This window comes from Octopus bimaculoides, chromosome 2 (genome assembly GCF_046866305.1).
Source record: "Octopus bimaculoides isolate indiv1 chromosome 2, ASM4686630v1, whole genome shotgun sequence".
In the NCBI taxonomy this organism is placed as follows: Eukaryota; Metazoa; Mollusca; class Cephalopoda; order Octopoda; family Octopodidae; genus Octopus; species Octopus bimaculoides.
The window spans coordinates 106,140,699-106,156,473 of NC_142929.1; the positions used below are offsets into that span (position 1 = coordinate 106,140,699).

At 32.6% G+C, this 15,775-nt stretch overlaps 1 protein-coding gene across 3 annotated transcripts in view; it reads left to right on the forward strand.

Moving 5' to 3' along the window:
• The window catches only part of LOC106882518 (poly(U)-binding-splicing factor PUF60), a 46,075-nt gene that overhangs the window by 4,362 nt on the left and 25,938 nt on the right, over window positions 1-15,775 (forward strand). For all 3 annotated transcript variants that reach the window (XM_089347418.1, XM_089347419.1, XM_089347420.1), the window contains exon 2: window positions 6,289-6,337. In XM_089347418.1, the coding sequence (XP_089203544.1) occupies window positions 6,289-6,337 (49 nt within the window). The remainder of the gene's footprint in view (window positions 1-6,288; window positions 6,338-15,775) is intronic.

Sequence of the window (15,775 nt, forward strand, 5' to 3'; positions counted from 1 at the left end):
GACCGAGTTAACATTGATGCCCAAGTTGACTCAAATCCAGTTAACTGAACGATAAAACTCAGTAAAGTATTTTAGTTTGGCGCTTTACTGGTTTTTATCAACTTTATAATATTGATTACCTATGTTTTATCAATATTTTGAGATTTGTAGACTTTATCAGATCTGTAGTACATGAAAAAGTGTGTGCGCAATAAAATGTTTTGTAAAATATGTAATTATTTAACATGTATACATTAAAAAAAGACTTTTATCTGATATGCATGGTATCTCAAGGAGACGAAACAAAGTTCATCACATCGTCAGCTTCAACTAGCATTGTTAAAACTACACAAAAAAGCTCATTTGGAAAAGTAAACGGGGTGGGGGTGGGGAATAATAACTCATAATGAGCTCAACAAAATACTGTTAATTATTTGAAAACTTTCAGAAAAGGAATCCCTGTCAGACGGGTTAAATATATATAAGATGTAATAAGTTTCGAATTGATGCAGTTTTTTTTGGGGGGGGGGGGGGCTGTCGTTTCATCACACCGATAACCAATAAAAATAACTTGGTTATCGGCGTGAGCTAATTCTTTTCAGTTTAATGTTTTTTGTTTTTAATTTTGATTTGCATATGTTCAATTCGCTACGATCTCTTTAAAGTAAACAAAATCAAGTTTAAATTGGGATAGGGGTGAAAAAATATATTTTACATATTCGTAATCTCCAACATCTAAAAAGTAGGAATCCGAAAAAAAAAAAAATGCATTTTTCAAGGAGAGGTGTGAAACTGCATTAGCCCCATTTTCTTTTATCTCATTTTAATTGATAAATGCTTTAAGGTGATAGAAAAAAATGTGTGTAAACAGTTTCCAACTGATTAGTGCAGGATATATAATTGTGCAAATTTTTGATAATCCAATCAACATTTCTATTTCTCACTTTTTTCTTTCTCGTTATGAGAAAAGAATACAGAATATAATAGGTATATGTCTATAACAGTGCTTGCGTGTACTAAATGTCTGAGAATTATTGAATGAGCAACACTTTTACCAAGCCGATAATAATATATAGCTTCTATCTGTATTGTCTGAGCTGTGTCCATGACCTAGATATTTTTCTGATGCAGATTACGTACTGTAAAGGCTTCACAACTATGAAGAGCAGGAACTATTGTTTTTATCAAATTTACAATTGCCTAACGGAAGATATCAATAAAAAGAAAATTTTTAATAAACTGTTTTGCAATTTGTTCCATAGTTCCAATCTCTTTGTCATCAAGAGATAAATTTGCTTTTTGTTTCTTATTTTGTTTACCCCACCCCATTTATTAACGGAAGCAACTATGTGCATTCACAGCATTACTGCGGATGGTGAAGTGATTGAAGAAACACTGGACTATCCAATGTGTCATATAAAAAAACCAAGAACTTCGTGGCTAGCGGTCCCAATCTCTTCAAACGTCTCAAATACGATTGGTTGCAAAATGTTATTTACGTGTAAGTGGTGACACATCTGCAACTTAACATGCACAGCTGCAGACGTGTTATATCTATCAGATGGATTTCCCTATATCGATCTGTATGTTTTCATTTAAGATATACTACATATATATATCTGGAAGCACAGCACTTTATTTACAGTTTGAAATTAATAGTCGACATTCGATTCATTTTGATTTTTGCATATACACAAATTTGTGTCTATTATTTGTTAGGGTGATCATGGTTGAAATGCGTTTCTTGAAACCAAATTGAAAAAAATATTGCCGATTCCTTAAAAGGACAGAATGTTATGGTTGGAAAACTATTGTCACAATGTTACACAAACACAATTCATATTTGAAATGCACGTGCAGAAATCAAGTTTGACTAGTATACTTTTCATACCATGTAGATTGTACATGGGATTTCAGATGTCACCAATGCCATGATGTAGAATTTGGTTTAATCAAAAGGAGATCATCCCCTGCAATCATTTTTCAGAGCCTTTGACACTGCTGGAAGGAATAGGAAGTTATCTTCAGACCAAAACCTGAGTGGATTCTGTTAAAAAAAACTTACCAAGTGATGGTGACTAAAGTCCTACTCAGTGGGATCAAATTTGAAAGCTTATAGTTTGCTATGCAAGCTTAACTATGTTGGTGTATCTGCACTCATGAACTGGCACTGAACTGACCTAACAATTTACAATGTTTATGTGTGCATTCTCAGCATGGGCTATGGGTGGACAAAACTCCATCCCTCAGGCTACTTAGAAGTTTGAATAATTTTCAAATTTTATTAAATGTTCTGCAAATAGCTCAGCCAACATATGATCTGCTTGCTAAATGCATGTGGTTTGTGAGCAACCATTTGACCATCCCTGCTATGTAACTAAATCTCTCTATCTGTCACTATATTTTGTTTCTAGTTTTACTATACATCTATACTATACAAGTGGTTGTACAAGAAGCAAGCACAAGGGACAAATTCTGATAGCCAAGGCCAAGGAGAACCACTTGATGAAGGCAATAATGCTTCTGAACAAGCTGAGTTGGAAATGATTTGGTTTTTAGACGAAAAGAACTTCCACCTGGACAAGTTGCGCAACACACAGAACATCAGGTAGCTTGCCTACAATCCATGTGATGTCCCATGTATCATGAAAACTAACATCCCCCAAACTTTGATGGCTTTTGGGTGTGTCTCCAGTGAGGGTGATGTCGTGCTGCTCCATATCTTTGAGGAGGGCTTAGGGTCAGTTCAGATGTGGAACTGCTGGAGAATGTGGTCAAACTCTGGCTGGGGAGTGCTGCTGCTAGAAGGCCATGTGTGTGATAATAGGATTTGGCTCCTTGCCATACCTTCTGAAAGAGTCAGATGTGGTTGTTGAAGAATTTCTATAACTTCACTAGCTCCAATTTATGGCTTCCTAATCCCCCTGATTGCAATCCCTAAGAAAACACCATGGCCAAGCTGTTGGATAAAATCAAGATGTTCAAAGATCTCAAGGACACAGTGTAATTTCATTGAAACAAGTAAAAGAATAAAGAATATCAGTCATTTGACTGCGGCCATGCTGGAGCACCACCTTTTAGTCGAGCAAATCAACCCCAGTACTTATTCTTTGTAGGCCTAGTACTTATTCTATCGGTCTCTTTTGCCGAACCGCTAAGTTACGGGGACGTAAACACACCACCATCGGTTGTCCAGCGATGTTGGTGGGACAAACACAGACAAACAAATATATATATATATATATATATATATATATATATATATATATATATATATATATATACATATATACGACGGGCTTCTTCCAGTTTCCGTCTACCAAATCCACTCTCAAGGCTTTGGTTGGCCCGGGGCTATAGCAGAAGACACTTGCCCAAGGTGCCACGCAGTGGGACTGAACCCGGAACCATGTGGTTGGTAAGCAAGCTACTTACCACACAGCCACTCCTACGCCTATTCTTGATTTTTTAAAAATATTTTTTATTTTTAGATGGGAATATTGTTTTCCTGTTATGCAAACTGTCAAATTTAGTCAGAACATCCTGTAAATAATGCTATGTATATCTTTGTTTTTTTAAATTTCATGTTAAAATTTATGAACAAATAATAGCATTGTTGGCTCTAAGTTTCCAACAGGCTAGTCATTTGTTTAATGTATTTCTGATGGCAATGGTGATAAGGAGCATCTGTAAACTCTGTAGAAAGGATTTCATTCAGATAGCACAATTTTTTGCTGCTGTTAACATCTCTTGGTGATAAATCTTGGTTAAAGATATGAATGCATACACATACATTGAACTTGTGTATAGTTTCTATCCACCAAATTCCATTCACAAGTTGGTCATGGGTATGGTAGAAGACACTTGGTGAAGGTCCTGTGCAGTGGGACTCAGATTGGAAGCACATGGTAGCTAAGTGAAATTCTTAACCATATAGCCAGGTCTGTACCTTATTAAATAAGGATTCTGATGTGTCTACATGAGTGTCTTAGCTCAAACATGTTTTACAATCATTATCTTTTTGGAGGGACTAGCAGAAGGGCAGTAATATACTTTTAAAAGATATCTGCATGCATGATCTCAACATAATTGAATCAACACCAGAACATTGAAAAGTGTTGCCTCAGATAGGAACTGGAGACCTTGGGTGAACAAGGATTTCCTAAAGAAAGCAGCTGAAAAACCTTTTGGAAAAATCTCAGTCCTTGAAATAAACTAGTCATATCATCCATTTCCATGAAATAGAGCTGAGTGTGTCATCCCCATTGGAATTGTTTGAAGAATTTCATATTCCATATGTCATTTCAAAAGTGGTTAGTGTGTTAAAGAGAATTAACATTGTAGGTTAGAACTTTAATCTGCCGAGAAAGGCTCTGCCAAAAATGTAAGAATTCTTCTAGTACTCTGTGATTCATTTATTAACACAGGCTTGATTGATTATTACCTACACAGACCACTAGTACTCTTCTCAAACTGTATTGTTTAACTACACACATAAATTTTATATGTAGTACTCTTTAAATGTATCTTGTGAAAGTGGAACAGTCATTTATTCTCTAGTTATTTCCAGTTAACACTTGTGACTGAGATACTGCAATATAAATGTGTATGTAAGTTCATATATTTATGTATGTGTGTATACACATATATACATACACATAAGTGGGGTGGTGCTGAAAAGTTCTTGGCTTTAGGTAAAAGAAAATACATGAGGATCAGTTAACATGATTTTATTCAACATTTTCCCCTTTCAGATTCACGCATTTATTGCAGTTTTTAATCTTTATTTTATTTTCTAAAATCAAGGATAGCCAAAGTAATGCTCTTTTCCCTATATAGAATCAGAACATGTAGTTTGTAAGCATCAATCTCTCAAAATAGATATCCTATACAAATGATTGCAAACTTGAAATGCATACTCCATCACTAACCCTATTCATTTGTTATTAAGCACTCACTTTCTTTAAAGATACATATCAATATGTGACATGTAATCTAGCCCTAGTCATTTCCTGATTTGTGCTGGTCTATTGTAAAGGATCTATTGATCTTTTACAACGGGCCAGTACAGCTTGGCATTGGGTGTAGGCATCTTTATTACCTTCTGATTGAAGAATCAGAGATCCCATTTCATTAGTGATGCACTTAACAAGACACTGCTTACTGCTTAAACTATTGAAATACATTCATTTGGTAATAGCTGAAAAGTTGTAGATATTGAAACTGGAATTAAAGTGCTAACAAGTGTTCAGAGGATCATGAATTCAATGTTGTTTCAGTATTATACCTCCAGGTAAACTGCACACTGTCACTACATATTTAAAAAAAAAACAAAAAGCAAATCATGATTACTTTATCACTTTAAAGATGAATAGCACAAAGTGAAAAACCTTAATATTGCTACAAATACTGTGCCTAAATATCACTGAGGATCTCTTCTGATGAACATACATCATCATGGCCTAAACTGAATGACAAAGACTGGCCTTTCACTTGAGAGCCAGAAAATAGTTCACCTCCCAACTACGAACCCTCTACAAAACTCTGATGAGTGAGACCTACAATGTTATTCCAACACCAAGGGCAATGCTGCTGCTACCCCCTCTCCTAGACTATCCAAAGAAAGACTTCTAGATTGATTATTATGAAGTCAATCATTGGCATATTCCATATCTGACATGTAGATATGCTATCTCTCTGCCTTTTCTAACAATAGTGCAATGGCCTCTACTTTTTGGAGCTGGTTTGTTTCATGTCACTCCCACTAAACTCCCTTGATTTACTCGTCTCTCTCTTTCTTATTACCCTTATTGTGTCCACTCTCTTAGTTCCCTATAAATCACTATATCTGGTCCTACTACCTCTGTTTGTGTTTCACAGCCCTTCCCCCTGACAAAGATTTATGCCAAGGAAAATGTATGTGAAATAGTTACAGAAAGTCATTGATTGATTTTGGCCTTAATTGCATTGATTAAAAATACAATATTTATGTATCAGTAGGAATATATCACTGAACTAGTTTGGCATTGTTTTGCTAATGGTATCATAAATCTATAATAATGATTCTACATTTGTGTTTGGCTCTTATATATAACCTAATATTTTATGAATATAACAATTTATGACAGCTTTCATAAACTATACAACTAGGTACAGGTAAATGTGATTGTTAAATGCATTGAATGTGCATGACAATAAGATATCATTTTATTTATAGCATGGGGAAATAAAATTTCTGGGAATTTTATATCAAATTAAATTATATTTTTACCATTTATTTGGCTTAAAATCAAATATTTGTTGTTTCAGTTGGATTTGCAGCCAGATGACCGAGCCAAAGTCCTCAAATTGGATGTGGGTAAGTGAAAAATTGAGCAGCATCATGGTTTTTCTTTTACTGAAGATTTATGTGGCACAAACTTGTGGAAGCTACAGTTGCACTCATATAGATATTTGACCTCATTTTTTTTTTTAAACTCCCCTCATATTGGCTGACTCTGCCACCTGATATTGGCATGGTTACAACCTGTAAACAATGTCAAATTCATAGAACAATCTGGTTTGGAACAAAAAAAAAAAATTGATGTTGGTGTGATAAGGAAATGTGTTTCTCTAACAGTTGTATCCGCTGTTAGTTAGTGATTTTAGTTGTATTTGATATATTTATTTTACTCTATCAAAGTTGTTCAGGGTTTTCAGTATTTTTCACCCTCACTATTTATGTACCTCCTGCTAGCCATCATGCTCTCACATATATCCTCTAGTGCTGGTGCCATGAAAAACTCTACTCAATACACTCTGTAAAGTGGTTGGGATTAGGAAAGGCATACAGTTGTTGAAACTAAGCCAAAATGAGTAAGATTTGGTCTTCCTATCCTCTGGAAGTACAGCAATGACTCCTCCAGATCATGTCATCATGGAAAGTTGACTCAAAATTTTGGTGATGACTTCTTGTTTTCATTGTTGCGGTAATAGGTGCATGATCACTGCTATTTTGTTGCAGTACACAAGCACGTATATGCCAACTTTATGTTAATTGTTAATTTGTCTTCAGTAGAATACTCTGTATTTAGATTGTTTGAAAATTATTTAATTGGCAGAGGCATAGTACTGAGATTTTGTAGGCTTTCTTAGACTAATGAGATCAAAATGGATTTTCAACTTGAGCTGTAGGGAAAACATGGCCAGGAATGTGGTTCTGGGGAATACGCATTTGGAAAAGTGAGGGGCTGGTTAATAGGTGGGCTTGAATAGTGATGTACAACTTCACTAGTTTAATGTTACAGAAACTGTTATAGTAAAAGTGGAAAATAAATAGTACATTTGCATAAAAATTAGTTGTGCATTATTGAATGAATTTTTGCCAATAAACATGACTTTTCTTTTAAAATCCAAAATGGGCTCTAGGATGTTTGTGTGTGCATTGTTGCAACAATGTAATTTCAGATGTATGAGTGGTCATATTTGTGTTTTGATATTGTTTAGTATGTTTGATTGGTGAAGTTGTAGATACCAATCTGGAAATATCTTGGCAGGATAATTGTAACATAGATAGGTTTTGATTTTTTGCCAGTCAGTTAAAATGATGCTTATAACAAGAAACTAATTGATGTACTTCACTGATGCAAAAAAATTTTTAAGCCATACAAAAATGTTACCTTTAACACACTGCAACAGTTTAGTTTTTTACTGTTTACTGTTGAAATTGATACTCTGTTATGTACCACAAATTGAGTGATTGGTGAAATACATGCTTCATGTAAATATCTTCAAATTTTTCAGCTAAATTTTTGGTGTTAAATTTTCTTTATAACATTTGTTCAGTTCAAGTTGTAGTGAAAGAGCTGTCTTTTAGGAACCATTTGCAAGTTCTGAAGACAAAATGAACTGGGAATCCTGTTGGCATTGTATTTTTATATAACAAATTTTCTAATGGATTTGTGTGTGCATGCATTTGTATGTGTGTCTGCAAATCTGTTTTTAAAAAATTAAGAATTTTTTTCTACAGCTTTGAAAAAATATTTTTGTTAGAATGAAAATCAGTTTGTGAACTGAGAAGTAGATCATATTGAAGGATTAGTATTTGTGTTCTTTAGCTATGGCAGTTGGAGGTTTAGCACTTAATAACTTGATTATGAGTTTGTTAGTGTCAACGGATTTCTTTATATTTTTGAATTAAAATTTGAGAAACCTTTTATTTTGTGTTGATTCAGTTTTATCAGTCAAATTTTCCTCAGATGTGGAATACAACTATTATCGGAGCGAATTTTCTTAGATTACATCAACATCAGTGTTTTAAAATAACTCCCATACATTTGCAGCATTAAAAAGATGTTAAATAAAAAATAAAAATCCACACTATTTCTTGCAATAATTTGCATATGGGGATGAAAAGGAGCTAAACATGTTGATATATGTAAATTAGTTTTTGGCTTTTATAATATTTTTCAGGTGATGAGATGCTGGCGTCTTTTGAGTAGGTCATCTTCATATCTTTCCCTTACAACCAATCAAGTACCAGCTTCTCATATCTATCTCTTTCTTTTTTCTCTCTATATTTGCAGCACTGAAAACACAAGGTCTCAAGGAGACCCAAACCTTGTACCTCAGTCTCAGACACCAGTTGCTGATGTAAGAGGAATGATTCAGCCGAACCATCTGCTTTTGGCAGCATTATTGCAAATCTTTATTATGATATGGTTTATCTATATTTTAAAACATGTTAGTCTAGGACAGAACAGAAATATGTTTATTTGATCAAATTTCTTCTGGAATAATTTTAAACCTAAAATCTTTACATTGCTGAAATATAAAATTTATTTAATTCATATCAATCAAGATCCTTATCTTGAAATATTTTGAGAAAATTTAGCTACTGCTTAATTTTAGCAGTAAACGCAAAAGATTTTGACTCTTTATTTTATTGAACTGCCTGGTACTTAATGTTTAAATGCCACTTTTACATCAGCAACATATGCTGTACAGCAGACACTGTCAGTATGCAAGTAATATACAGTATCAGCAGTTAGTCTTCTTAAGCACACAGCTTGGTCATATTTACATTGATTGGCTCAGTAAGTGTTGTGTGACAATTTTTGAAATCTTGTTGTAAAGGTGGATTATTTTATTCCTACAGTTCGTTAGCAGATATTGTTTATTAAAGAGTCTTTAGATTTTCATACTTAGATATCTAGTCTTGATTGACTTTCAAGCAATAGTTTTGCTTGTGTATCAGTAATGTTGCCGATTGTTCACTTGATCCAATCAGCTCTGATCTGCATTATCATGATTATAAGAGAGGATTTGATGTCTACTAGATTAAATATAGTTTTCCAAATTTTAGTGTATTTCTTTAAAAATAAATCTATCAAACCGTGTGGTTTATTCTGATTATTGGTAGCAAAAGTTTCAAGTTTGGGATTAGTAATTATAACAGATTCCATAATAAATTTGCTATCCTTTGATTTATAATGGAATTAGATAGCTTCAGTTATAGCAAAGAGTTTCAATAATCACTAATTAGTCATAACTTAAAGAAAAATAGATTATGGAAATGAGTATACCAATAGTTACAAACACAAAGTACATTAGTTCATCACTGCAGATAGATGCTGAGGCTTTTATGGTTTAAATCTTTGTAGGTTTTTTTATGCTGCAGCAAGTTGGCTTTATGTAATGTGAAATGATCTACAATAATAATGGCTGGTGAAACTGAAAATCTAATTAATCATACACGTGTACATAGCACACACGCGCGCACACACACACACACACAATACATACACATTTGATGATTGCTCTAGAACACTTAAAAAAATAATGTAACATTTTTTAAAGTTTTAAATTATATATTATACACACACATACATGCACATATGCACAAATAAATGTGCATGTGTGTGTGTGTGTGTATATATATGCACACACGCACACAACTCGTGTTGCATATTTTCCTCTGTTTCATGATTTGTCCCAGAAAACATTGGTTAAGAAACTGAATAATTTTATCAAAAATGAGTACTGACTTATTACTGGGTTACTAATCTGTGTATTTTGTTGGTGTGTGTCTGTGTGTGTATGTGTATGTATATATTATATATATATATATATATATATATATATATATATATGTATGTATATATATAATATATGTATGCATGTATATATATATATATATATATATATATATATATATATATGTATGTATATATATAATATATGTATGCATGTATATATATATATATATATATATATATATATATATATATATAGTGTGTGTGTATATACACGTGTATTGTGTAAGGAAAAGAAGCTATTTGGTTTAGACGTAGCTTTATGTATATATGTTGCCTATCCTGTATCTGTTATTTATATCTAAATTGCATCTGAAAAAAGTAATTCTTTGCTTTTCTATTTCATATTGGATTTGAACGCCATAATTTTTTATGTAGAGTAAAACAATATAAAGAGAAGAAACTACTATTGTATCCCATCACTCAACAATTCCGTGTCTCACAGACAAAAAGAACTATGTTCATTTATGTTTTTGTGCTTCACCTAAGATATCCCTGAAGCATATAAATATAGTTACTCATGTATTCTGGTCAAACACCACTGAAAAAGAAAAGCAACAGCATCAGTTAAAACAAATTTTTCATAACTGGGTTTTCAGCCTTTGGGGATATAATTCTTAAAAAGTAACAGTTGAAATTGTGTGACTTAAATTTTGATTTCTCTATTGTCTTTTTAACAGAGTTTCTACATTTTCTTTGCTAATCAGTTGTTGGGTTGTTTTCTTTCCAGTTCCAATTTCCTGTATTGAGTATGAAATCCAGCTTCTAATAGGAAGGATGATATTTTTGAAATATTTTTCATAAGTTTTACTAAAATGAAACAATATCACATTCACTTTCTAGCCTTTTGGTCTAGTTTCAGCTACTTTGAAAGGATGTCTGTATTATTTAGAACTTTCATTGAATTAGTTTAAGGTACTCTAGTATTTTTAATGGTTAAAATCCCAGTACTAGTTAAGTATTTTTTTTCTTTTTTTTTTTTGTTCCTGAAACTGCTTTAATGCTGGTCTATGCTTGTCTGAAAGAGTTGACAAAAATAGTGTAGTTGTTCATGAATGAATTTTAACATATCAGAATTATGGAATGATTTGATTGTTTGAACACATCTTCAATCATTTCTCATTAATTAGATCATATACATGACCTTGAACATTGAAAAACTTTAAAAATCTCCATGTGTGTGTATATATAGATATGCATATATATATCTATATATGTTCATGTGTATATATTTAAATATAGTGGTGGTATGTGTATGGCAGAATTGGTAAAGCATCAAACAAAATACTTTGAGGTATTTGGAATATGCTCCAAGTACAGATCTTCCCAGACTCATTTTGCTCTTCACTTTTCCAAGGTCGATGAAATAAGCATTGGGATTGATGCAGTCACCTCAGCATGACCATATATAATCAAGGAGGCAGTATTTTCAAACCACTTAGTAGCTTAATAGAGAACTATTTTGGAAAAAACAGTAATAAAGGAACGAAGCTAGCAAGATTGTAGATGTAAGAGTCTGGCTTGAGGATTAGTTTGTTTCCTCAATGCTTATGTGCAATGTATGTTTTACTTTAAAGGGAATCATCATCATTCTTTTATGTCCACTTTCTCGTGCTTGCATAAGTTGGATGGAATTTGTGGTAGATTTTCTCTGGTTGGGTGCCCTACCTGTCGCCAACACTCATTTGTTTCCAGGTAAGGTAATATTTCTTCCTGGCTAGATGTGTTTTTACAGAATATTGGACATGAAAGACACTGCTTGACAGTGACAACTATTACAATGTCAAGACAACACATGTATTACATTCATGCACATGTATATATACATGACTGGTTTCTTTGTAAGTTTTCCAAATCCATTCACAAGGCTTTGAGCAACCTGGGCCTATAATGGAAGACATCCTAGTTGTCATGCAGTGTCATGCACCTTTGACCATGTGATTGGGAAGCAAATTCCTCAACTGAAAATGTGTGTGCGTATGTATATAATATATATATATATATATATATATATATATATATGCTCATTATCATCTTTAACATCAGCTTTTCCATGTTTGCATGACATAAGCATGACTTTTGTAGTTTAGAAGGTTGCTCCCCAACCATTTGGTCTCAGGTTCAGTTCTGCTATGCAGGACCTTGGACAAGTGTCTTCTATATATGTATGTGTGCATACCCTTGTCTTGACATTATGTGATGATTGTAAATGAGCATTCCTCTCATACAAGCAATGTTGTTTGTTTCCAATCTTCTGTAAAAAGCATGTCTGACCATGAGGAAATATTAACTTGTTTAGAAATAGTTGAAGGTTGTTGACAAGAAGAGTGTCCAGCTCCTTCAACAAATTCCATCTGACCCAAACAAGCATGGAAAATTTGACATCATGTGATGATGATTGTGTGTGTAGCACATATAGAATATGCATATAGGTATAGATACATGTACGCATATTTGGATACATACATATGTGGGGTCGGTTATGTGTGTTCTATAATACTTTTGTTTACCTTATAACAATTTTAAAATAATTTTTGTACATTTTTTTTTATTCATATCAGGTACATTCCAGTTCCTGGTAGCTGTTAAGTCTTATCACCCACATTGTTTTATAATAGTATTGAAATATTTCATCAATGTTTTCTTTCTGTTTGTTTTTCAGTGAGCTGAAATTGATCTCTAAATATTGTCATATCCATTGTTAGTCTGTGTTATTCAGTTGTCAGTAACCAAGATGTTTACTTATATGGATGTTTAGAGACACAGTACATGGATATTTTTCTACCACTATAGATTTTAGGTTTCCTTCATCCGACCTTGACATTATCAAACTATTCTGTCAAAATTTTGTTTTGATGGGAGACTACAAAACAATCTGTTGTAACTAACACTGTGTAAAGCCAACATATTGGTGCTGTTGATGCGAAACTGTCTTGCGTTGCATTAGCTGGTTCAGTTCACTTCACATTTAGTGGACTATTTTTTGAATACCCTAAGAATCCAAATCTAATAAAATTGATTTAATCTCTCTTAAAAATTTAAGTAGCTAGTAATTTAGTTTAATCTAACCCAGTTAAAATACATATTGATCATGGTGGGTGCAAGTATGATTTATGTCAAAATTATTTCTCAAACAGTCTGAAAACAAATTGTTTTCCAGTTCTCAGTTAACTTTGTTGTTCCAAGTGGGTCTCATTGATAACTGAATTATCTGTGAACAGATTGAGTGTTCCTGGACATGAAAATTTTTCGTAACTTTCTTTTTTTAATTGCATCTCTTAAATGATAGAATATTTTCGGTTAAATTGTATTAAAATGTATCATTTAGAAAATTGAAAGCTTCCAATGTGTAATTATATCTTGCTTTTTTTTGTTTTGTTATTAAAACATTACTTCCATCACTTGGATTTGGAAAACAGAAAATATTTCTTTCTACCAATTATTATCTAATTATATATATATATATATATATATATATATATATATATATATATATATATATATATATATATATTTATGAAACTTGTCTTCATGTTCATTTCAATGGTTATTGAGAAATAAGATGTTTATCTTGTTAGACAATTTTCTAACTGTAAAATATGATGCTGCTTTTTTTATGGTGTGAAATGTATTTTATGGATAGTGCGCTTATCTATCTTTTAAGGCTACATTTTCATGGTGTTCTTTATTATTAATCCTTTTAGACTGATTAGTTAAAATTTTAAAGCTGATATATTGATATTCATTTCCCTCTACTAATATGTCTATGGTGGAGCAATATTCTTATTTCCTTTTCTTGGTTGTTTTATATACGATATTTATGTTTTTATTTAGCTTCCCAGTAAGTTCCTTTCAGTATTTATTGAAGTCCTTTGCATCTTCCCTTTGTAATTCTTAGAAATTTGTAAGATCTAAGCTTATCTCACTCTCCAGTACCTTACTCTTTTTTTCCCATATATATCTTTTTTTCAAGTTTCTTCATTTATATTAACATTCTTGTCTATCGTATTAAGGGAATCGTAAAACTTTGTTATTGGAAATAGCTGAATGAATTTTAATAACATCAATTGAGCATATGAGGTTATCAATTTGAAGATAGTTTGATTTCGTATGCGATAGGGCACACCATTAGTTATAGATTATAGCCAATTTAGTGAATATTCTAAGTTAACATTATAAATTCATCACAGGCTCTACAGTTGATAAGTCTTAATAGTTGCCAAGTGCATATAACTCTTTAGATGGAAATCAAAGATAAAATACTATCGGTTATGGAATAATCTTCGGGACTAATCGATCCGTTCTTAAAAATAGTTAATTATTTTGACTCATTCTCTATTCTGCACACTGAGAACCATTCTGCTACACTACCCTGCATATAGTGGCTTTTCCTGAGCTAATAACTTTTGTAGCTTATTCTCTAATAACTTTTGTAGATTACAAGCGAGTATGTTGAGATAAAACTATAGATTTATATGAAAAGTATCAGTTTTAAGCATGTCAGCCTGTTCTTTGCAGATTTTGTGTTTCTAATCAGACATCATTTATCTAGGTTCAATACTGATAATGTTTTGATGCTCAACACAAAGTTCAGATCTGATTAGATTTTTTTTTTATCTCTTGATTCTATAATTGCTGTTCTATCAATATTCATTTGATGAAATCTGGCAAAGATTTTCAAAATTATACTTTGAATGCATTTCAGTAATTTTAATTATTTGATTTCTTTTTTTAGATTTTAGTTATGCAATTAACTGTTGCAAAAAATTATATTTGTCTACTTTAGTGCGATAGTTGGAATTAAGTGTTAAGCTGGGCACTTGGGATTCTGATTTTAATTATTATTTAGAATTTTAACGATTTTCTTTTGATCTGAAGGAAGTGGCTGTGCCTATTGCCCTTCTAGATTTTCTGAGCCCAATGAGATTGAGACATTGAATGAGGATTGTTGGAAAAACATGGGCAGGGAGGGAGTTTCAGAAGGTTCACATTTCGAGGAAGGACTGGGGTCAGTGGTTAGTGTAGGCTTGGGGAGTGGTGTGACAATATGAGTAATGGGAGACGAGTCAGCAATACCAGAGCAGAAGTGACATGAGACCAAGAAGTTCTGAATAGTAGAATCCACTGTAGTAGTGGCAGAAAGGGCGACAGTATTTGTGTCAGAAGTTGGACTGCATTGTGAACAACTTAGTAACTAATCAATGTGATGTACTTACTTTGGATGCAATCTAGGATGTTTCTATGTATAGCAGCAGCAGTAGTGTTATAGATGTAGGGGCAGTACTCTTTTGTTGGGTTGCTTTGAACTTTATAGAGGGCTCATAGTTGTTTGGAGCTGAAATATTTCACTAAAGAGATAAAAACTAAAGTAAGGACTTTGTAGAACAACTTGATAAAATTTAATATTGTTTCAGCATTTAATAATTAACAGAAAGTGCTAGCTGGTTTATTGTTTTGGTTGGATGTTATTTCTTTGTTATATATTTCAAAACCTAAATATATATTGAATTTATGTTTCCTTTTGGAATTGAACCTTACAATCTGTATAAAGCCAGGTACTGACTTGTAACTTTGTACATGGCAAAGAATGTGGGGAAGTGGATAGTTGGTTGAATTATTTATCAACTCCATAGCATTGAAGTTCAATGTTGATTACTGTAGGATTTAATGTTCAAACTCATTACAGTTATTCTCTCGTATGTTTCATACAAGTTTATTTGTAT